This window comes from Paroedura picta, unplaced genomic scaffold (assembly GCF_049243985.1).
Source record: "Paroedura picta isolate Pp20150507F unplaced genomic scaffold, Ppicta_v3.0 Ppicta_v3_sca21, whole genome shotgun sequence".
Taxonomy (NCBI): domain Eukaryota; kingdom Metazoa; phylum Chordata; class Lepidosauria; order Squamata; family Gekkonidae; genus Paroedura; species Paroedura picta.
Genome location: NW_027518618.1, coordinates 4,004,290 through 4,026,701, shown reverse-complemented (window position 1 = coordinate 4,026,701; position 22,412 = coordinate 4,004,290). Strand labels below are relative to the sequence as shown.

The following is a 22,412-nucleotide window of genomic DNA, read 5'->3' as shown; positions in this document are numbered from 1 at the left end:
TAGTCCTTCTTCCAAATCCTTTAGGAATATGTTGAACAACACAGGGCCCAGGACAGACCCCTGAGGCCCCCCACTCATCCCTCCTCTCCAAGAAGATGATGAACTATTTCCAAGCACCCTTTGGGTGTGATCTGTGAACCAGTTCTTAATCCACCTAACAGTAAGAGGATCCATACCGCATTTTACCAAACTGTCTATAAGAATATCCTGTGGAACTGTCTCAAAAGCCCTACTGAAATCAATTAAACAATGTCCACAGCATTCCCCTGATATGGCAGGGAATAACTTTCTCAAAAAAAGAGATGAGATTGGTCTATGACTTGTTCTTGAGAAAGCCATGCTGACTCTTAGTAATTACAGCCATCCGCTCTAGCTGCTCAAGGACTTGATGATTTGTTCTAAAATTTGATTTGTTCTAAAACTTTGCTTGATGATTTGTTCTAAAATTGGATTTGTTCTAAAACTTTGCTTGATGATTTGTTCTAAAATTTTGCCAGCTGACGGGTTGGTAGTTATCCGAATCCTTCTTTTTCCCCTTCTTGAAGATGGGGCAACATTTCCCCACCTCCAGTCTTCTGCCACTTCACCTGTTCTCCCATGAATTGTCAAAAATAATCAACAGAGGCTCAGAAATTACCTCTACAAGTTATTTAAGTACCCTTGGATGCAATTCATCTGGCCCAGAAGTTTTGGTTTCATTTAAAGGAACAAGGTGCTTATGGACTACAATAATCGTAGGCCACAACTCCCATCCCTCGTCACATGAAATGATTTTGATATGTTGAGCAAGATGTCCCTCGCAAGAGAAGACTAAGAAGTAGGAATTCAGCCATCCAGCCCTCTCTTCAGTGTCACCTTCTTGTCCCCGCAGTGGTCCTACCATGTCCCTATGCTTTTTCTTACTTTGGATCTAATTAAAGAATTATTTTTTGTCCCCCGGGACATACGCCTGGCCTCGACCTGGGCCTGGGCTTTTCGGCCCTGGCCCCAACCTGGTGGAATGAGCTCCCAGAAGAGCTGAGGGCCCTGCCAGAATTGTCAGCTTTCCGCAGGGCCTGCAAGACGGAGCTCTTCCGCCAGGCATATGGTTGAGGCCAGGGCGGCTCCCGGTGCTGTCAGCTGTGGATCTCTAGTTGAAACCAATTTAAGTCCCTCGCTCCCTGATAGAGTCATAGATATTTGCTGAATGGGGGGAGGGGAGTGGGTTATCTTTAACCGCTCCTAGCGGAGCGGATAAAATAATTCGTTAAGGGCACCAAAGGTGGGCCCTGTCCGTGATGAGGAAGGGTGCCCATAGGCCCCTTCCCCCGGACTGACAATCAGAGGGCCCAACTGGCAGGCGCGATTGTCAGTCCGGCAGCAAGAGACCAATTGCGAGCCGTGAAGTGCCTCCTGATCCGCCCCGCCGACTCCAGAGACCCGCTAGCGCCCGCTGCATTCAGACTGCAGCGGGCTTATTTACTAGTATATTTATTATCCGCCATCATGATATTGTGTCTTAATTACATTTTAATGGGGTTTTTATGGGATTTTATTATGAATTCTGTAAACCGCCGTGAGACATTTGAGAGCAGCGGCATATAAATATAAAAATAAATTTCTTGCTAGATGAAGCTCACACTGAGCTTTAGCTTTTCTAGCACTCTCCCTACAAGCCTTGGTGATTTGTTTATGTTCCTCCTTGGTTATAAGGTCCTCCTTCCATTTCCTAAATGAGTCTTCTTTTATTACTCAGTTCTTTTGAAAGCTGTTTATGGAGCCCCCCTGGTTTCTTTAGGTTCCTCCCAGTTTTCCTTCTCAAGGGAATTGTCTGCGATGGGGCCTTCAGCATTTCAATTTTTGAAAAATGCCAACCTTTTTCCATGTCCTTAAGTTTTTCTGACCACGGGATTCTACCCAACTTAACTTTAAGTTTGTTAAAATTTGCTCTCCTGAAGTCCAGCCTGTATGTTCGACTACGTACAGCTTTCTTCTTCCCCAAGATCATGGAGTCCAAAATCACATGGTCACTCCTACCAAACGCGCCCACAATTTTTACCTCGTCAACCAGTTCTTCCCTATTAGTTAGAATCAAGCCTAAAATGGCAGACCCTGGTTGCCCCTTCTGCTTTCTGGGAAATGAAGTTGTCAGCAAGACAATCGAGAACGTATTGGCCTTTTCATTTTTAGCAGAGCTGGTCTTCCAACAGATATCTGGGTCACTGAAATCTCCCCTGACCACCAGGTCCCCTGGAGAAAATGGCTGGATAGAAGTTGGCCATATATCCTATCTAAGTCCCTCCCCTGCCCAAGCCCCACCCTCTGCAGGCTCCACCCCCAAATGTAAACCAACAATTAAAGTAAGAACCGAAATGTTGAAGGAATGCAAATTTTAGGGCCCATTAATGCTGTGTCTCCATATGGAACAAGCATGTTAACAAATATAGGAAATGCCCTCTGCGGTCTGGGACCCACATACCTGAGGGACCCTTTTGCCCTCTGCCCCCATCAGGGCCTTGCACTCTGCAGGGACAAATCTGCTGGTCATCCCTGGCCCCAGGGAAGCACTCCTGGCCTCGACCAGGGCCAGGGCCTTCTCGGTCCTGGCCCCGACATGGTAGAATGAGCTCCCAGAAGAGCTGCAGGACCTGCAGGAGCTACTGTCGTTCCGCAGGGCCTGCAAGATGGAGCTCTTCCGCCAGGTCTATGGTTGAGGCCGTTGCGCGGAAGAAGATATGGACCCCCCTTGCCATGAAGCCCTATTGGGGCTATTAAGGGCGGATTAAAGGGCGAGATCAGCCCTTCCGTCCACCCTGAGGTCTTTAATAAGGATTAGCATGGGCTTTTTGCTGCCGAATGAATGGATGATTTTTTAGTTGATTGGCTAGTTGATTAAATTGTTATGTATTTTGGTTTTTTTTTAATGTATTGGGGTTTTTATCTTGTTAGTCGCCACAAGCCTTGTGGGAGTGGTGGGATATAAATGTAATAAATGAATAATAAATTTGTACTTCAAATACATTAAAAACACAATTATATCAAATATAAATCTATATTTGATTGGATTGTATGATTTTGTTAAGATTTATTTTGGCCTGTAAATGCTTTTAAATTTATGTGTGCTTTTACTTTATTTTTAGGTTATTAGAAGTAAATACATGTATTTCCCTCTATTTGATGACTGTTCTATATTGAGAGGCGGCATTACTATGTCAGCATGGCCCTAGTGGTAAGAGCAGGCCACTTCTCATCTGAGGAACCCGGTTTGATTCTCCACTCCTTCACGTGCCGCCAACTGGGTGACCTCGGGCAAGCCCCGGTTCTCTTAGAGCTGTTTGTGCAGAGCAGTTCTCTTAGAGCTCCCTTAGCTTCACCTACATAAGGTGTCTGTTGTGGGGAGAGGAAGAGAAGGGGATTGTAAGCAGCTTTGAGACTTCTTTGGGTAATAAAAAGTGGGGCACGAAAAACAGCTGCTGGGCCCTCAAATTTGGATTTTTGAAAAATGAAAAGTAGCAACTTTGTTATAAAGGGATAGAAGGGCCCTCAGAACTGGAATGTCAAGAGCTGGTTGTATTGCATGGCTGCCCTCCCACGACATTGTCCTCAAGTGCTAAGAATGTTGATTCTTTCATTTTACAAAACAGCAAATTCTCTTGCTGAGTGACACAAGACCAGTGAATGGCATCGTGTCCAGCCGAAATCTCAGTGAAATAAGTGACCGTAACATGTTTAGTTTCTGAAATTAATGAGACAGGGAGGCTGGGAATACATAAGACTGTCAACTTTTCCTGCAGTGAGTCAAGCGGAATGTAAATTGTTACAACATAAGCCAACTTCTTTCCTAATAGAAAATACAGTGTATATATTGTTAACATAATTTCAAATGGATTACAACAACTTCAAAACTATATCTAAACTGCTCTGTTTGTAAACACGACTCAAACATTGTCCAGAGATTGCAGGGTCAGATTGTACATGGGTCGGGGCCTTTTGGGTGGCAGCCCCACAACTAGGGAACGACCCCCCTTAGAGCGCTGTGCCTGGCCTCCTTCACTTTTCGACCTTTAGGAGGGAGCAGAAGAGTTTTGGTTTCGTGCTTTTAATATTTTAAAATATTTTAAAGGTATTTTATTGACATTTGTAACTCTGCCTGTAGGATTAAAGGCAGGAAATAAATATTTTAAATAAAAGATAAGTTATTACTCATAGAGGGCCTTAGGAGAGTGCTGACCCTCTCCCGCCCCCACCTGTTCCGAATCTCCCCCCCGTCTGGTGCCTCAGGGTGTTAAGACGGAATAGGGGAAAGGCCTGGTGCCCCGGCCTATTAGAGGAGGGCTCCTGATCCCAGCCTCAGCCTGGGAAAAGAACTCCACCTTGCAGCCCTGCAGAGCTGTACAAGCCTCATCAGGGCCCTCAGCCCAGCTCTTCCCGGAGCTCACTCCACCAAGTCGGGGCCAGAACCGAAAAGGCCCTGGCCCTGATTGAGGCCAGACGAACTTCCCTCGGGCTGGGGACCTCCAACAGATTGATACCCACAGAGCACAATGCCCTGCGGTGGTCACCAGGAGATGGGTGGTCCTGCAAATATGCGGGCCAGCACCCAAACCTTGAACTTGATTCGGTACCCAACTGGCAACCAATGCGGCTGCCTGAGCACTGGCTGGATATGGGCCCTCCAAGGTGTGCCAGTGGGGACCCTGGCAGCTGCCCCAGCTGGAGTTTCTGGCTCAAGGCCAAGGGCAAGCCTGCAGAGAGCGAGTTACAGAAGTCAATCCTGGAGGTGACCGTTGCACGGATCCCTGTGGCCAGGCACTCAGAGGACAGATGGGCTAGTAACCTCGCTTGGAGGAGACGGGAAAATGCTTGTGGGCTCCTTTCATGACCTGCGACTCCTTCAAGAGGCGTCCAGGATCACCCCCAGATTAAGCTGCACCCCGGTCAGCCTGGGTGAGGGCGCTTCCTGCCCTGCCCCCCTCCTGCCTAGCCACAGGACCTCTGTCTTGGAGGGCTTGTGTTTCAGGCAACTCTGCTCCAACCATCTAAACATCTGGCATACGTTTGGGGGCAGGGATCCAGGCAGCCATCCTTCAGGAGAGAGAGCTGGGTGTCATCCACATGAGCTCCTGAGGGATGGATGGAGCGATTTGCAGATCTGCACGATGTCACTGGCATAATGCTAATGCTGCTCAGGCTGTTTCCTGGCATGAAGAGCAGGGAATGCCCTGCGTGTACGGAAGTATTGGCAGACTTTTCGGGGGGGGGGGTTGGGGTGTTTCAAATCATGCAATGCCCCTTTGGGGGCGGGGAATGTGTGTCTTGTGCCTAACCCCTCCCCCGTCTCTCTCCCACCCCCAGCGAGACAGTCGTTTGCACCACCCGAGCGACTGTGATGCTCTATGATGATGTCAACAAGAAATGGGTCCCGGCCGGGAGTGGGCCCCCGGTCTTCAGCCGGATCCAGATCTACCAAAACCCCTCCAGCAACACTTTCCGGGTGGTGGGACGCAAGATGCAGCCGGACCAACAGGTACGCCCCAGAGCCGAGAGGGGGGGGAGGGAGGGAGGGAGGGAGGGAGGGAGGGCGTGGTGGTCAGGATGGGCCTTGCTGCTTGCCATAGTGACGGGAGGGAAGGCGCTCCCTGGCGTGGGAGGCAGCATGGTGTGGGGCAGCCAAACTGGAGGAGTGAAGCATAAGCAGTGCCCCTCTGCTGCTACTGGGCAATGTAGCTGGGTGAGCGAAACCTTCCCCCCCCCCCAATACCCCCATCCACTTCTGCGTTCTCCTCACCTGCCCAGTTCCTCTCCCTGCACCTTGACCCGGATTCTGCTTCTTTCCTGCGGCTAAAGGTGGTGATCAACAGTGCCATCATCAAAGGGCTGAAGTACAACCAGGCTACCCCCAACTTCCACCAGTGGCGTGATGCCCGCCAGGTGTGGGGGCTCAACTTTAGCACCAAAGAGGAGGCCGGGCAGTTTGCCAGCGGCATGCTGCATGCGCTGGAGACGCTGGATTCAGGTGAGGACTCGTGAGTCGGGGGCGGGTTTGGGAATGGCTTTGAGGGGGGGGGACAAGGGGAGACCCTCCCAGTCTCTGGATGGGACAAGGACTCCGGGTACGGTGGAAGACTGGGTCTGCACTTGAGGGGGGAGTAGAAGAGGGCCCTTTGTGTTCAGGGAAACACGACGCAGCCTCTATTCACCTGAATGTTTTAGTGTGTCAGTGTTCCATCCCGAGGGAAGGAGCTACTCTTAGGTTCCTCTTTGCACACTCCCTAAGGGCAGGACATGGATGGCTCTTCCCAACACTGGAGGAGGAGCTTCCCTGCAGTCTTTCCCCTGCCTCTGCCTGAGAGGGCGGCGGAGGTTTTGAGAGCAGCTGAGTTTCTCCTTCAAGGAATTCCTTTGTCTTTCTCTTTCTAGGTGTGTGCGTTTCTGTGTGCCTGCTCGGTGTAGTGGTTAAAGTGCACTGGAGAACTGGGCTCGATTTCCCACTCCTCCCCCTCTTCCACATGCAGGCAGCCAACCCCAGTTCTCTCAGAAATCCCTTTGCCCCACCTACCCCACAGGGAGGGTGTCTGTTTTGGGGAGAGGAAGAGTAGGCAATTGTATGCTGCTTTGGAACGCCTTCAGGTAGTAAAAAGTGGGGTGTAAAACACCAGCTCTTCTCCTCCTCCTCCTCCTCCTGTGGTTCACCCCCCAAAATAGCAACCGAAAGGCAAGTGGCCTTGGGGAAGAGGAGGCTGGAGGAACAGTGTGATTGTTTTTTTAACAAAGGGAAGGGCACACAAGTGGAAAGAGACAAACAAAATGCAACTAAAGGAGCTCCATAAAGGAAAATATAAGGATCTCTCTCAGGCAGAGGCAGGAAAAAACTGAGGGTTGGCTTCTCCTTCCCTGGAGATGGAAAGTGCAGTCATTTTCCTGCCTCCAGGGAACTGGAAGAGGAACCTGGGTGTATCCGCGTGACCTCCTTGCCCTCGAGAAGAAGGAACCTTCACAGCATGTCCCGTCCTCCTTTCTGAACGTGGCTCCTGACTGGAGGTGACCTAGCCTCAGTTAACCCACCTCCCATGTCTCTGTGTGAGTCATTGTTCTGGACACACTTCCTGTCTGGAAGCAAGGCAGTGCAGTAGCGTGGAGAGACGCTCCAGGCAGGCTCTTCTGAGGGACACCAGTTTGTTGGGAGCAAATTGATTAATTCAGTCGTTGCCTGACGCCAAAGAATCACTCCTTGCCCCCAGTAGGAGGTTGATTAGAAGGAGGTGAAGTACACAGGGGTGCAGCAGGCAGCCTCTTTCATTAGTCATTAAAATCCATCGGTCATTAACACCTGGCATTTGTGGGCTTGGATGAAATTCTCTGGAAGGCTACCACTTGGGGATTTCTCCAGCAGAAAATGGCAGACTGGCTCTGCTGGGGGGGGGAAGGCTGGGGGGGCCGCGGCACAAAATGTGGAAATGTTGCAAGAAGGAAAGCAGCCCAGACGTGCCTCTGAGTTCCTCCTGAGGCAGCCTTTCTTCCGCACAAAAACATCCTGGCCTCAGTTTTGGGATTTATGATGCTGTCAAAGCTGGGCAGCCTTCGTGAGCAAAAGCTTTCTTCCTGGGGGGCTTGGAAACCTGGAGATGGAGACAAAACCCCTGGCCACAGCAACCCCTCCTCCACGAGAGCCCTGGGCACCCTACTCAAGGGGGTCTTTTCTCCCCCTCCAGGAAATTCTGCCCTGCCTCGGCTCACCCAGAACGGCCCCTCCGTGGACGAACTGGCTGAACAGCAGAAAAGGTATTTGGGTCTCCAGCTGGGTCTCTTTGTGTGTGGGGGGGGGGGCACAGGGGGCAGATTTTGACCTTTTCCACTTGGTCCCAGAGTGGGGCTTGGTGCCTCAGCTTGTTCTCCTGCCCCCAAACAGGCCCTGTGGGGCTTTGGACATTGAGAAGCAATGTCAGGGGTGTGTGTCTTAGCAGGAGTGAACCCTTAGTAGTTGAAGAACGCTAGAACAATAATAGTAATAATACTTTTTAAAATTTATAACCCAGCCTTCCCAAAGGCTCAGGGCAAGTAACATATTTTGAAACTATAAAATAACAATAATTGACACATTAAAACGGGGGTAGTCAAACTGCGGCCCTCCAGATGTCCATGGACTACAATTCCCAGGAGCCCCTGCCAGCGAATGCTGGCAGGGGCTCATGGGAATTGTAGTCCATGGACATCTGGAGGGCCGCAGTTTGACTTACCCTTGCATTAAAATGACCCAGAAGAGCCCTGCAGGGTCTCAGCAGGCATCCTGCTTCATGGGTCCTTCCCCTGAGGCTCTGCTTAGCATAGGAGAGCTGGCGTGGGGTCATGGCTAAAGTACCGGACATGGTCCTGGGAGCCCAGGTTCAAATCTCCCTCCTCTGTCGTGGAAGCTCGCTCAATGGATCACATGCTCTCTGCCTAAGCTACCTTGCAGGGTCGGTGTGAGGATTAACAAGGAGGATAGGAGAAGGAGGTTGGAGAGAAATAAAGCCAATAAAATAAGATGCGGAGGTCCCCGTTGGCTGCCGTGGCAGGAGGTCCCCTGTTGCCCTTAGAAGGCACCTATGCTGGTGGTGTGGTTGGGGGGGGGGGCAGCTGCTTCCTCTCTCTGTTTCCCCGTCCTGTTTTCTTGCTCGTCTTGGTAGTAGGTCACGAGTGAGAGAGACCAGCAGGATCCTGGCTGCTCCCGTTTGGTTGAGCACGTGTCTAAAACACCATAGATTGTAAGCCTCTGTTCCCTGCCAGGGACCCTGCGGGGCAGGCCGCTTCCAGCCCCATGACCCAGAGGCGAGAGGCAGGGAACGGGTGGGAAGAAACATGCTGGGGAGGCAGGATCCCGAGGCAGCAGGGGCTGGATTCCGGCAGGGCTCTGGGGCAACTTTCCCCTGCTGTTTTCTTCCCAGTTTCTGGGGCCAATTCTGCCTCCCTTTGAAATCCAGCTGACGTCAGAGGCGCTGGGCCTGTGCAGGAGGCCAGGGGTAGGGTGGTGACTGGCGTGCCCCCCCCAGCCGCGGAGGGCGGGTGCTGTCAGCTTAGCTGCTAATAGGATTTGGGGTCAGCCAGGTAGGACTCAGCTGTCTTTGCCTGCCGCCTCCATTCCAGCTTGGCAGGGCTTGGGCGTGGGCATTCTCCGTTCACCCGGTGTGCCCCAGGCTTGGTTGGCCCCCTCTACCATGTGTGGCTATGTGGTTTCGGGGATTCTGCCCGAGCCCCCACCCCACAGGTGAGCCGTGGGGGAGGATCGAGTGTCAGCAACTGCTCTCCTTCCCGGATTTGGGGGAACTGACGGCTTTCCCTCTTTGTCCCTCCAGGCAGCAGCTGGAGAGAGAACAGCAGGAGCTAGAAAGAGAACGAAGGGGGCCGATCTCAGGTGAGTTGTGTGTGTGTGTGTGAGTGTGTGTGGTTGTGTGTGTGTGTGTGGTTGTGTGTGTAGGGGGAATGTAGAGTACCAGCTCTGACTGCCCCCTCCCCTTCCGTTCTCTGGCTGGATTTTGGGAGGCAGAGTGACCTGAGAGGTTGTGGAGCTTTTCCAGGGCTTCCAGCCTGAGCCGGCAAATCTCTCCCAAATGTTTGCTGGACTGCCCCATTTCCAGGAGAGGTTGGCAGGGCAGGAGGAAGCCGCCCCCCCCCCCGAGAGTCTGTGGAGGAGGAACAATTGGTTTAGCCCGGATTAATACCACCGACAAGGACGTTCTGCTGATGGCAAAGTCGAATTCTGGGGTGGGGGAAGAGCTGGGCTCAGTGGTCTCCCGGGCTTCCGTGCCCTGAACTCTCCTTCTTGTTGCAGCATCCCCAGTGACCCCGTCAGGAGCAGGGCCCCTGCCGCCCCCGGGACCACCGCCCGCGCCGCCATGCCCCCCTCCGATGGGACCTCCGGGGCCACCGCCAGGAGCTCCGCCAGGGCCGCCCCCTCCCCCAGGGCCACCCCCACCTCCGGGCCCGCCCCCGTCCTCTGTGTCGCTGGGAGGGGGGCCACCCCCCGCGCCGCCTCTTCCCCCTCCCCTGGCCCCCGGGGGAGGTGCTGCGGGGCCACCCAGCGGGTTGGCGGCTGCCCTTGCGGGGGCAAAGCTCAAGAAGGTTGGAAAGGTGAGTCAGGTGTGCAGGTGTGTTGGGGGGGGGGGCGTTGCAGGCACAGCCACTTCCAGACCACACCCACTTCTGTGACCTGCCCTTCCCACCCCCAGCGTGGCTGCCTCTCGGCCTTGGGCCAGGAGAGCAGAAACCTGCCCCTGGGGTCTGGGGGTTTTGCCCCGTTCGTTTGCCCCTGCTTGTAACCACCCCATCTCAAGGCTTGGGGGGGGGGGTAGGGTGCCCCCTGCCCCCGGTGCTGGCCTGGTTCTGAACACTGGAGCAACAGAGCTCTGTGTGTTCCTTGGGCCTTCACGAGAGTCCCAAGATGGCTGTGACTTTACGGCCTCTTTCCTCTTCTGCAGGAGGAGGGACCAAAGGCGGCCCCCAGCGCTGCAGCCCCTCCCAGCGGGCCTGGTGGGGGAGGGCTCATGGAGGAGATGAGTGCCATGCTGGCCCGGCGGTGAGTGGGGCTGGACCCCAGGGGAGTGGGGGGCACGGGAAGCAGGGCTTTTGGGGGAATCTGCTCTGCCCTGACCCCTAGGCGTGCACAACTCCCCAGAAACACACTGGTCTTCTGCACTGGGAGTGTGGCTGGTGCTTGGCTCACAGTTGCCAACTCCAGTTTGGGGATTTCCTGGGGATTTGAGGGCAGAGGGAGGGGTTCGAGGGAGGGCTGAAGCAGCCGTTGCCTCCGGGGAAGTGGATCTCTCTAATCTGGAGATTCCCAGGCCTCACCGGGTGCAGGCTGACCTTATAGGAGGAGGGGTTGCATTGGGGTGCCCCATGTCTGATCATCCCTTAAGGCTGAACTGGGGCATCTTGTAAGGGAGCGTTTGGCTGCTCCTGCTGCTGTTCCTTAAAACGTTACATGGGAGGAAAATGTGGGCAAAAAAACCTCCACCCTTGATTAAGAACATCAGAAAGGCCAGCCGAGGCCTTCCTAAGGACATCAGGGGAGCCCTGCTGGGTCAGGCCAGCGAGGGCCCATCCAGTCCAGCCTCCCGTCTCACCCAGGGGCCAGCCAGTTCCTCTGCAGGGCCAGCCACAGGGCAGAGAGGCCGAGGACTTCCTAAGGACATCAGGGGAGCCCTGCTGGGTCAGACCAGGGAGGGCCCATCCAGTCCAGCCTCCCGTCTCACCCAGGGGCCAGCCAGTTCCTCTGCAGGGCCAGCCACAGGGCAGGGAGGCCGAGGCCTTCCTAAGGACATCAGGGGAGCCCTGCTGGGTCAGACCAGGGAGGGCCCATCCAGTCCAGCCTCCCGTCTCACCCAGGGGCCAGCCAGTTCCTCTGCAGGGCCAGCCACAGGGCAGGGAGGCCGAGGCCTTCCTAAGGACATCAGGGGAGCCCTGCTGGGTCAGACCAGGGAGGGCCCATCCAATCCAGCCTCCCGTCTCACCCAGGGGCCAGCCAGTTCCTCTGGAGGGCCAGCCACAGGGCAGGGAGGCCGAGGCCTTCCTAAGGACATCAGGGGAGGCCTGCTGGGTCAGACCAGGGAGGGCCCATCCAGTCCAGCCTCCCGTCTCACCCAGGGGCCAGCCAGTTCCTCTGCAGGGCCAGCCACAGGGCAGGGAGGCGGAGGCCTTCCTAAGGACATCAGGGGAGCCCTGCTGGGTCAGGCCAGGGAGGGCCCATCCAATCCAGCCTCCCGTCTCACCCAGGGGCCAGCCAGTCCCTCTGGAGGGCCAGCCACAGGGCAGATTAACTTCCACCCATTCAGCAAACCCTTCCAGGGCCCTCAAGAAACCACAGGGTTTCATGGAATGGGTTGAGCAATCCTGCTCTAGAGAGCCAACAAACAGGTCTGAGAGGCAGAGACCTTGCCCTGCTGCCGCTTCTTGGCCTTGAGATTCTGAGGTTGACTGCCACCGACAGTGGAGGTTCCCCTTGGCTGCCATGTCTCGCACCCTTGGTAACCCCTTCCTCCCTGAATCTACCTAATCCTTTTTCAAAGCTGAACCCTGGAAGTGCATAAATCAGTTCTCCGTTTTCTCCATTGCGTTTTTGCTTTCAAGACTGGCTCAGGGTGCCCATGTGTTTGTTTGTTTATTTATTTGGGTTTTTATACCGCCCATTCTTTATGGCTCTGTAGAGACCTCAGTAGAGACATGGGTGTTGTTATTCTCCCTGCTGGAGTGGGGAGGGCTACATCCGAGAAGGTGTCCCGGAGGAGCTCATGGCCCTCATTTCTGGGAATGTGTTGACCACAAGCTTGGAGACGTCCTCTTCTGGGCCTCTGGCCTTAGAGAAGGGCTTCTTTATCTAGCAGAGGATGGCTCTGCTGGTGGGACGGGTGGGACGGGCCCACCTCCCTGGCATGCTTAAGGCAGGACGCTACAAGTCCCCTTAACCACTTCCTCCATCCTTCCGCAGGAGGAAAGTTGCAGAACAGGTTGAGAAATCCATTCCAAAGAAAGAGGACGGCCCTGCACAGGTGAGAACGGATGAGAGCCTTCCTGCCCCCATCTTGGCTTGGCCCTTTGCCTCAACTAGAAGCCCAGCCCTTCCCTCCCCTGAGGCGGCCAACGGCTGCTCGTTGTGTGTTCGTTTTTAAAAAGAAATTACATTGTGATTGAAAGCTTATAAATGTAGGATTCAAGTGAGGAAGAGTCAATAAAGGGAAAATAAAGGATAAAATAAAAAATACAGCCAGTAAGATGTCCCGGTTTCTCAGACGCAGATGCAATGGCTACAGCCTTTTTCAACTTTTTTACTGTTGAGAAACACCTGAAATATTCTTCAGGCTTCAAGGAACCCCAGAAGTGGCATGATGGGGCAGAACAGGGTTGGGAAGCAGAGCTGTGGCCACGCCCACCCAGGCCCCCTCCCCTTCTCAGCCCCTCCAGGCCCCTCATGGGCCATTTTGGGAGGGCTGGGTTGATATGACCATATAGGGTCATATTGCTCTAGAAATGTTTAACACATTAAAAAAAATATTTAAAAAATTAATTAACTCCGACCCAATTGGGAAACCCATTTAGGGCCATCAAGCAACCCCAGAGCTTCACAAAACCCCGGCTGAGAGTACCTTAATCAGTAGTCAGCTGAAAAGGACATTCTGTAGGAAGACCACTGACCTACGCTGACAGGACTACAAATCCCCAGCCACCCCCTTGGGGTCACCTTCCGTACATCGGTTCACCCCCAAACACTTCCCCCCTCCCAGGTGTCCCCCTTTTTCCCCTACTGTGGCTCAGGGTAGACATTTCTGAGAGTTCTGGGGGTGTTGCTTGGGGGAGCTGGAAGATTCTGGCTGGGGGGGGGTCTGGGCTGTAGCCTTTCTGTGTCTGAGCTTTTCTCCCCCCTCCCCTGTTCCCCCCCCCTCCCCTGCAGCAGGAAGAGACGGAATCTGCAGGTGCCAAGACCACAGGTGGGTGTGGAGGGTGATGAGGCTGGCCATAGTCTCCCTGGCATTGGAGAGGGAAGGTGCCCAGGCCGCCCCTGGGGAGAGGAAATGGGGTGCCGCAATTCAGTGGGTGCCGCTCCAAGCTCTGGGGAGGACAAGGAGGATGAACACGGATGGGTAGATCTCGGCTTGGATCCAGTCTACCGTTTCTGTGGAGAGCAGGGAGCTGTTGTGGTGTGAGGGTGAGGTCAGGAGGGGAGAGGGGGTTTGGGTGACGGGCGGCCAGGCAGAGCCCCTACTCCTCCTCCTGTCCTCCCTCACAGGGGTGTTGTGAGGCTAAAACAGAGGAGACAGGACTTTGGGAAGCCACTTTGGGTCCTCATTGGGGAGAAACACGGGGTAGAAAAGGAGTAAGAATCTTTGTCTGGGAATGGGGATCCTAAGGACAGGTCCGCCCTTTTCTTTTCAGTACAGGGATTGGGGGGAGGGGGGGCCCTGAGGAGTTGCTGCAGACCTAGCAACTAATAAATCCCCTGGATCGACTATCCGAAACGCAGCTTGTCCACCTCCCAGGATGTGTTGAGCTGTAAAAACCATGATTGTGTCTTTTCCTGGGGAGGGAAGGGAGGTATCTGGGGCCCAAACCAGTCTGCTTTGGGGGGGGCGGGGGGCTCTCTGCTTCCTTTCTTAACAACAAGCATGTTTCTAGTCCACGCAGTTGGAGAGAGAGAATCCTAAAACTGGAAGGGGCCCACTCCTATCCCAGGCTGCCCCCATGAAAGAGGGGAGGGGCCCAGTTGCCTCGGTAGCCTACTCAGGAAGGATAACCCCAGGGGACTCGAGCAAGTGAGCCCAGCTGCGTACCTGGGATGGGTGCGTTCCTTGCCTTGGCCATTGGCACTGCAAGCCAATGGGCACCCTGAGCCAGCGTGGCTGATGTCTGCAGGCCAGTTCCCATACCCTGTTTCGGAGGGTGGGCGTTCACAAGGCTGCCCATGTTCTCCTTTTTTCGTAGACGCCTTCCGGAAACCTTGGGAGAAGACCAGCACAACGCTGCCCAGGTAAGAAGAGCCACTGGTTGGAGCAGCCTTCCTGCTCCCCCTGCCCCCCCTGCCCCCGACTCTGTCCTGCTGCTGCTGCTGGGTGCATTGCTTGCTTCCTTCATGGGTGGGGGGCTCCCCGCTCTTCAGGAGTTTCTGGAGACCCTACATTGCCCCCTGTGGAGTCCCAGCAGGGCTAGCCAGCAAAGGGTCAGGGTTCCTTTCCCCACCCCACCCCACCCCACCCATCTCTCAGTCTCTCTCTCCCCCTCCCCATCAGGAAGAGCGCGATTCCGAGGAACTTCGCAGTCCCGGCTCCGGCCCGGACTCCGGTCGGCCAGTTTAGGTATCGGGCAGAAAGGCCGGCTAAAGCTATGCTGCTAGGGGCACGCTAGAGAGGGTAGACGTTTCCCTGGACAGTCTCAGTGAGTAAGGTGGGGGCTCCCTCCCCGGCACAGGCACGGAAGGAACGGAGCTGCCCCGGCCGTGCAGCCAACGTGGTCTGAGCGCTGTGGGGCAGGACGCTCTCTCGGACGGAGCTTCCATCCCAGTGGGGTGCGGGGGGGGGGATTCGAGGGGATGTTTCAACAGGCAGAGAGAAAGCAGCCAGCTGTGGATGTCTCCGACTGGACCCTCTTTGAGGTGGGGCCGAGTCGCCCACTCAACTAGCTGAAGCCGCCGGAGGGCTCGCTTGGGGGGGGGGGGACGGGCTTAGTGCAGCGGCCTGCTCTAGAACCCCGCAAGGCCTCAGTCCTTGGCCCCTCGCCCACTCTTGTGGGGCCCGTGGGGGGTAGGGGCGGGGCTCTCCGTCCCCCTCTTGTCTGCACAGGGGAATGATGAAGCTGGTGCTCTCAGGGAGCCCAAGGCGCCATTGGGGGCTTTCCCTCCCCTTCCCCAGTCCCCAAAAGGGTTTCTGCCCACTCCAGGAAGGGCACTTCTGCTTGGCCATGTCTCTTGGATCGAGTCCCACTTCTCAGGCAGAAGGTCTCAGGCTCAATCCCGCACACCTCCAGTTGGGTTTGAAAATTTGGGGGGCTGGGGAAGGAATGCGACTTGGGTCCTGAGGAGGGGCTGTTAGCTGGAGCGGGGCCCTCTGTCCTTCCCGGCCGGCCAGTTTTGGAGAGCTCTTCCACGGGCGCATGGCCTTCAGCGGTGCATTCTGAAAAGCAAACTGCGCTTTACCTGTGTGTCTCCCCCCCTCCCCTCCCCTCCCCCTCCCCCAATCCTGAAATCTTCTCTGCCCCTCCTCAGAGCGTATTCCGGAAGGCCAACTGCTCCAGCGTTGAATGCATGGGGGGGGGGTGTGGGGGGGGAGCACGCCTTCAAAGAAGCTCCTACACAAAACATTTTGGGGGAGCTTGCAAGCTGGGGGGGGGATGCAAGAGAAGCCCCTCTTCAGTGAGAAGAATTCTGCCAGACGTGAATTTGGGCCAGCTTCGGTCTGTTGTGCATTTGCTACTGGAAAGCAACGGGATGGGATGGAGGGGCTCCAAAGGGCTGAGGGCGTTCCTCGGGGCCTGACTCTCTGGCTCCGGCCAGTGTGGCCCTCCCCCCCCACCCATTGCTCTGCCCCAGGGGCCAGTGCTTGACTCTGCCCTTCTCCCAGGATGAAATCTGCCGGGGCGCTCACTGGCTCAGAACCCACGAGTGGCGGTGCCGGAGACGAATCCGAGTTGGAGCGGGTGAAGCAGGTAGGTTGCCCCTGTGCTTCCCAACATGCTCTGAGCCGCCCCTTTCCCCGCTGCCTTTGACCCCTTTCTTCCTCCCTGGCGGGGCCCTCTGGGGCTGGGCTGGAGGGAGCTTTGATGAAATCAGGCTAGCCTGGGCCGTCCAGGTCAGGGCAATCGGACTGTCACGTCATGAAACAGTTCAGAAAGTCGCATTGGTCAAGGAGCAGGGACTGTGGCCTCCGCTGCGACAGAAGAGTTGGCTTTTATTCCCTGCTTTCTGCTGCCTGCAGGAGTCTCAAAGCAGCTTCCGATCACCTTCCCTTTCCTCTCCCCACAACAGACAGGTGGGGCTGAGAGAGCTCCGACAGAACTGCTCAGTCAGAACAGTTCTGGCAGGGCTGTGACTAGCCCACGGTCACCCAGCTGGCTGCATGTCGAGCGGGGAACCAAACCTGGCTTGCTAGATGAAAAATCCGCCCGTCTCCGCCATTAGGCTGAGCTGACTCTTGTATTGCCGCCTTTCTCTGTTCAGTCTGCTCCAGAATAGACAGTCCGCCCCTCTTAACATGCCAGGTTCAAAAGCCCACACTTTGGTTCAGATTTTCTTTTTGTTTTTAGTACAAACCCGGTTGGTTCTCTGAATGTCCCGCGCTATTGACGGTGCTCCACTGAGCACCGTGAGGGGCAGCAAGAAAGATAATATAGCAAAGTTTGAGTGCGGGGCCTCTGGAAGATCAATGCATCTTTAATTCTGGGAAGAGGCTTTTGTGAGTCTGCACACTTCAGATATCTCGTTCGTTTGTTCGTGTTGCAGCAGGTCACACTAAAAACCTCAATAAAATACAATATTAACCCATTAACCCCCCCCCCATTAAAAACCCCTATAGCAGCGACAAATCTCGTCCAGGGGGATATCAGAACTTCCTGTGCTGGCCTCAGCCATAGACCTGGTGGAAGAGCTCTATGTTACAGGCCCTGCAGGATGCCAAAGGCTCCCGCAGGGCCCTCAGCTCGTCCGCGAGCTCATTCCACCAGCTTGGGGCCAGGACTGGAAAAGCCCTGACCTTCGTCGAGGTCAACCAAATTTCCCTGGGGCCCGGAATCACCAGCAACTTACTGCCTGCAGAGCGCAAGATCTTTAAGACCCTGGAGGTCCCTTCCAACTCTGTGACTCTAAGATGCCCCTGGACTTAAACCTGGGTCTGTAATTTTGTTCTGTGATTTTGTGTGCAGGCGCACAGAATTAAAAATGTGTTGATCTTCCAGAGGCCACCGCACTCAAACTTTGTTCTGTCACTCTGTGTGCGCTAAACAGATGTTGCTCTGAACTGTTCTGTTGCTTGAGACCAACACACACACACACGCACACACCCCCGAGTCAAACACACCCGAAAGGCAGCATTGTCCACAGCCTTTTGTCTGGTGAGCCCTGGAGGCCAAATAATTGGGGGGCAGAAAAGCTGGCTGCCCTGAACTGGGCAGGGGACACATCTTTTTGAAACGCCAAACAGATCCCAGAAGTTAGAGCCAGGCATTAGAGTTTGCAGGGGGAGGGGGCCATGAAGTTGCTGACCCCCCCCCCCCCCCCCCCCGTTCAGCTTCCACCTTATCCCTGTGCCTCCCCCATAGGAACTTCTGCAGGAAATCCGACGGGAGCTCCAGAAGGTGAAAGAGGAGATCATCCAAGGTGAGTGGCCGGTTTGGGGGCGGGGGAGGGCCGGGCTGCAGGGAAGGGAGGACCTTTGAAGGACCACGTGGGCACCCCTCCCAGGGCTTCAAATAATCAACTCCCTGTTAGGGTGGAGAAAGAGAGACTTCCCCCCCACACACCTGAAAAATGTGTGCTGGGGGGCAAGAGAAAGAGGGGCAGTTAGGAGGTAGGTTTGTTTTTAGTACCTTCCGTTTGTTTTCTTTTGGAACTCCTGTTGTGATTTTTAGCCCCCTGTGCTTCCCATGGGACTCCTGTTTCCAGCTGGAACTCCTGCTGTGTTTCCACCTGTGTGAGGAGGGAGCGACTCTCGTGCAAGTGCTCCTTCAGTGCTGGATTTCAGAGGTGCAGGAGAAATGTCCCCCATTTTACAGGCAGTTCTCCCCAGCATTGGGAGGCATGGATTAGCCCTGCCTGTTGCCCGGCTGCTGCAGGGAAAGCGCTGGGAGAGGCCCTCTGTGCTTGCTCGTACGCGGCTGGTGCAGCCCCAGGTGAAGAAAGGGCTTCTGCAAATAAGCCCTTCATCTTCGTAACAAATCAAAATGCTCCCGAGCCTGAGCAGAGGTGATGCTTGACCACTCTGTGTACAGCATTTCTACCTTGCAGCCCTCAGGAATGAGCCCGTTTGGTGGCTGTACTGTCCCTTTCAGTTGGATGACACCCCTGTCAGGTGCATCTGAGATGCTCTCTCTCTCTTGCTCTCTTGGCTGTTGCTCAGCACCCTGAATGTTTCTCCTAGTTACCAGACATGGAGAATGACTGAAGTTGCATGAGAAGATGCATCATTTAGGCCAGATCCTAAAGGGGGGGTAGTGTTGAGCGTGCCCCCTCCTCTCCTGCAGTGTGGGCCGAACCTGGGGGCAGACATTGCATGCAGGGCATTAAGGCAGGATGCAAAAAACCCCAACAACTCCCAGAGGTGCTTGACTGTGAGACAAGAGCCCATGCTGTTAAATGGCTGCTGAACACGCTCGGTGGAAGCCACCCCACGTGGGTTTTGGAGGGCTGCCCGGCTGCCGTGTAACTGCCTTCTTCCTCTCTCCCCAGCGTTCGTGACGGAGCTGCAGAAGCGGGGGTCTCCATAGCCCCCCATCCCACCCCCCACCTCCTCCCAGTGCCGCCTGGAGTCAGCCGCTGAACTCTCCCAAATGTGCAAACAAAAAGAATAAAAATGGACAAAAAAGAGAGAGCGAAGCGCCCCCCCCGCCTTCTCCTTCACACGCCCCCCCCCTCCAAAGAGGTCCTCGCACCCCCTGACCTTTCGGCTCCCAGGCCTCTGGGCCCCCACTGTGCAATTTCAGGGTGGGGGAGAGGGACCCGTTCTGTGGCAGCCCCTCCCCCTGGAAGGGCAGGACCCCCTCCCCCGCCCGTGCCTTACCCACAGCAATAGTGACCCCCCTTCTTTTCCCTCCCCTGCCCCCAGAGGCTGTTTCCATGGGAAGGAGGGGGGACTGGTTCCCCCCCCTCCTGTGCCGTTCCCCTTTCTCCCAACCTGAGAGAGACCCTGTTTTTCCACGGGGGGGGGGGGGCAGGCAGCCTAGGGCGAGGGGTCCCTTGGTAGAGGGAGGAGCCAAGAGCTGAGCTCTTGGATTGCGGGGGAGCGGGAATCCCACCACGGATTACACTGGAGCCGTTTTCTTAAGGCTGCTGGCCAACAGGGGGGGCAGGCAGCTGGGCTAAGCCCCTTCCTGCCTGGCTCTGGGGGTGAGCCTACCTCACAAGGAGAGCGGAACAGATGCTGAGGAGGCAGCTGGCAGGCCAGAGATGGACGGGGGGGGCATTCTCCTGCTGGTGCCCACCCCCCTGCAATGCAGGCCCCTTCCCCCACTACACACACACACCCACACAGAGGGCAGCCTCTGAGCCCCTTCCCCAGGACCCCTGCCTCATTCCACACACACACTGCTGATTTCTCTTGTTTTATATATATATATATATATATTTTACACCGAGATGGGGGTAAGCTTTTAAAATATTTTATCCAGAGACCCAGTCCTGACTTGTCTGGGTGACTTTTTTTTTTTGTACGTTTTCACCCCCTCTACCTCCTGCTGGGGGGCGGGAGGGACATACACACTGGCCAGGTTCTTGCATTTTTCTACCAAGCTGTAATTTTTTGACTTTTTGTGTTGTTCTGGATGGAATATTATATTTTGTTTTTGTTTTTTTTTTAAAAGGAAATTTGTTTTGATTGATTTCCGGGGTTAGGGCTTCCGATTTCTACGCACTCTCCTGTCCCGCCTAGGGTGCCCCTCTCCCCCGCAGGATCTCGGGCTCATGCACCAAACTTCTCTAGGAGCAAATAAATCTTTTTTTCCTTTTTGTAAAATTGCAAACCCTTGTGTGTGTCCTTTTCACTGTGCAATGCGGGTGGGGTGGCTGGGGCGAGGGGGGGTGCGGAACCTGGCAGTTCTATTCCCCACCCACACAAAGCGAGGCCCTCCCATGGTGGGGCAGCACAGTCACTGCTCTCGGCCTTAACGTACTTGCGGTGTTGTGGACCCTTTGGGTGCAGGCAGGGGGGGTGTGCAGTCGTGGTTCAGAGCTGCAGCCTCCAGTCTGGTGACCTGGGTTTGGTTCCCCACTCTGCTGCAGGCTAGCTGGGTGACCTTGGGCTAGCCCAGTGGTGGCTAAACTGTGGCTCTCCAGATGTCCATGGACCCCTGAAGGGCCACTCTGACCACCCTTGGGCTAGTCACAGTTCTAGGCAGTAGTCAAACCCTACTGCAGCCTCCAAGTCTCTTCCACAGTAGAGTAAAAACGGGAGGAGTGAAGGAGGAGGAGGAGTCCACACTGGCTGGAGACGAGCAGGTGCCATCCTGAACACAGTTGAATCTTAAGGTCATTGCTCTGCTCAGGACTGTACTGTGGATTACCGGGGGTGGGGGTGGGGGCTGGAACTGCATCCTGCATTCCTTTAGCACCAGTGGGGTGCTGTGGGGTGCCCTCCCATAGGGCACAGCAGCAGCCTCTATTCTGGAGAGCTTTTTTTTTAATGAGACAAAATTATTTTTTTATTCCATAAAGCAGGCTTAAAAAAAACAAACCTTGTATGGACAATGTTTGCCCTAACATTTTAGCTTTACCGCCGTTGTTGGCGTTTCACCCATTTTCCCTCTCACCATGGCCAAAGTGCTAAATGTTACAACTAGAATGGGTTCTAGGAAGGGTTAGGGAAAAAATCAGTCAGGATGTTTTGGGGTGGTGTGCACAATCTTTAAATACCTGGTGTACCCTCAGGCCTCCCCAGCTAAGAAAAAAAGCAGGTGTCCATTTCCCCCAGGGTCCCAAGAGTATTCTGCTAATGAAAGAAAAAGAAAAAAGCTGGGTTTGATTCCACACTCCTCCACATGTAGACATATGGGGGCCCCTGAGCTAGTCACAGTTCTTAGAGCTGTTCTCACAGCAGTTCTGTTAGAGCTTTCTCCACCCCATCAACCTCATAGGGTGTCTGTGTGAGGAGAGGAAAGGAAGGCAATTGGAAGCCGCTTTGAGACTCCAGGTGGGGAAAACTGGGATATAAAAAACTTCTTTACAGGGATCATTGTCCTTGAAGAGGCAAGGCAGGGGGCATTTAACTCCTCCTGCTTTCATTCCCTGCCCCCATTGCAGAAATTGGCTTTTAATTGAGCCAGCTTGGTGCAGTGGTAAGGAGCAGAGATTTCTAATCTGGTGAGCTGAGTCTGATTCCCCCGCTCCTCCCACATGCAGCCAGCTGGGAGACCTTGGGCTAGTCACAGCACTGATAGAGCTGTTTTGACCGAGCAGGAATATCAGGGCTCTCTCAGCCTCCCCTCCCTCATAGAGTGTCTGTTATGGGGAGAGGAAAGGGAAGGTGAATGTAAGCCCCTTTGAGCCTCCTTTGGGTAGAGAAAAGCGGCATAAAGGGGGTGGTACAATTTTTGGGAAGGGTCAAAGAAGCTTTTGCTTTGCTTAAAACAAACACACCACTGTGGTAATATTAAAGCAGGGGTAGTCAAACTGCGGCCCTCCAGATGTCCATGGACTACAATTCCCAGAAGCCCCTGCCAGCATTTGCTGGCAGGGGCTTCTGGGAATTGTAGTCCATGGACATCTGGAGGGCCACAGTTTGACTACCCCTGTATTAAAGTATGTGCAAAGAATTCTGCCCCTTACAGGACTAGGTTTGAGTCCAGGGGCACCTTTAAGATCAACAACCTGCAGTTCTGGGTATGAGCATTTACATGCGTGCACTAATTTTATGCCCATGTGCATGCACAGATCACCTGAAGAAGCGCGTGTGCTCATGAAAGCTACCCAAAATGAAACTTGGTGGCTCTGAAAGGTGCCCCGGCTTCAAACTTTGTCCTGTGGCTTCAAACCAACACGACGACCCAGCTGTGTTGGCCCCTTGCAATGGTCGAAAAAGGGCTTGCCCCCCTTTGCGGGGAGGGGGGAGAGGCGGCCGTCCTGGTCTTCTGGTTTCTCCTGCAGATGGGGAGGTCAAAGGGCTAAGTTGGCCCCTCCTGCCAAGGCAATGGTGCCACCTGCTGGCATCATGCTGGCCCCTTAGATTTTGCCACTGAAGAAACGTGTGGGCGGGGGGGGGGGGGTTGGA

The 22,412-nt window shown here is 54.7% G+C and overlaps 1 protein-coding gene across 7 annotated transcripts in view; it reads left to right on the top strand.

Moving 5' to 3' along the window:
- The window catches only part of VASP (vasodilator stimulated phosphoprotein), a 37,131-nt gene extending 17,133 nt beyond the window's left edge, over window positions 1-19,998 (top strand). For 2 of the 7 annotated variants that reach the window (XM_077318628.1, XM_077318629.1), the window contains 13 exons: window positions 5,335-5,506; window positions 5,827-5,995; window positions 7,692-7,761; window positions 9,312-9,370; window positions 9,788-10,086; window positions 10,434-10,531; window positions 12,443-12,503; window positions 13,403-13,439; window positions 14,431-14,476; window positions 14,736-14,801; window positions 16,062-16,146; window positions 17,755-17,812; window positions 18,881-19,998. In XM_077318628.1, coding sequence (XP_077174743.1) covers window positions 5,335-5,506; window positions 5,827-5,995; window positions 7,692-7,761; window positions 9,312-9,370; window positions 9,788-10,086; window positions 10,434-10,531; window positions 12,443-12,503; window positions 13,403-13,439; window positions 14,431-14,476; window positions 14,736-14,801; window positions 16,062-16,146; window positions 17,755-17,812; window positions 18,881-18,918 — 1,258 coding nt within the window. In that variant the 3' untranslated portion in view covers window positions 18,919-19,998. Of the gene's footprint in view, window positions 1-5,334; window positions 5,507-5,826; window positions 5,996-7,691; window positions 7,762-9,311; window positions 9,371-9,787; window positions 10,087-10,433; window positions 10,532-12,442; window positions 12,504-13,402; window positions 13,440-14,124; window positions 14,262-14,430; window positions 14,477-14,735; window positions 14,808-16,061; window positions 16,147-17,754; window positions 17,813-18,880 lie in introns of those variants that run through there. The other 5 variants (XM_077318625.1, XM_077318627.1, XM_077318626.1 and 2 more) reach the window with 5 other exon arrangements.
- Window positions 19,999-22,412: the final 2,414 nt, after the last annotated feature.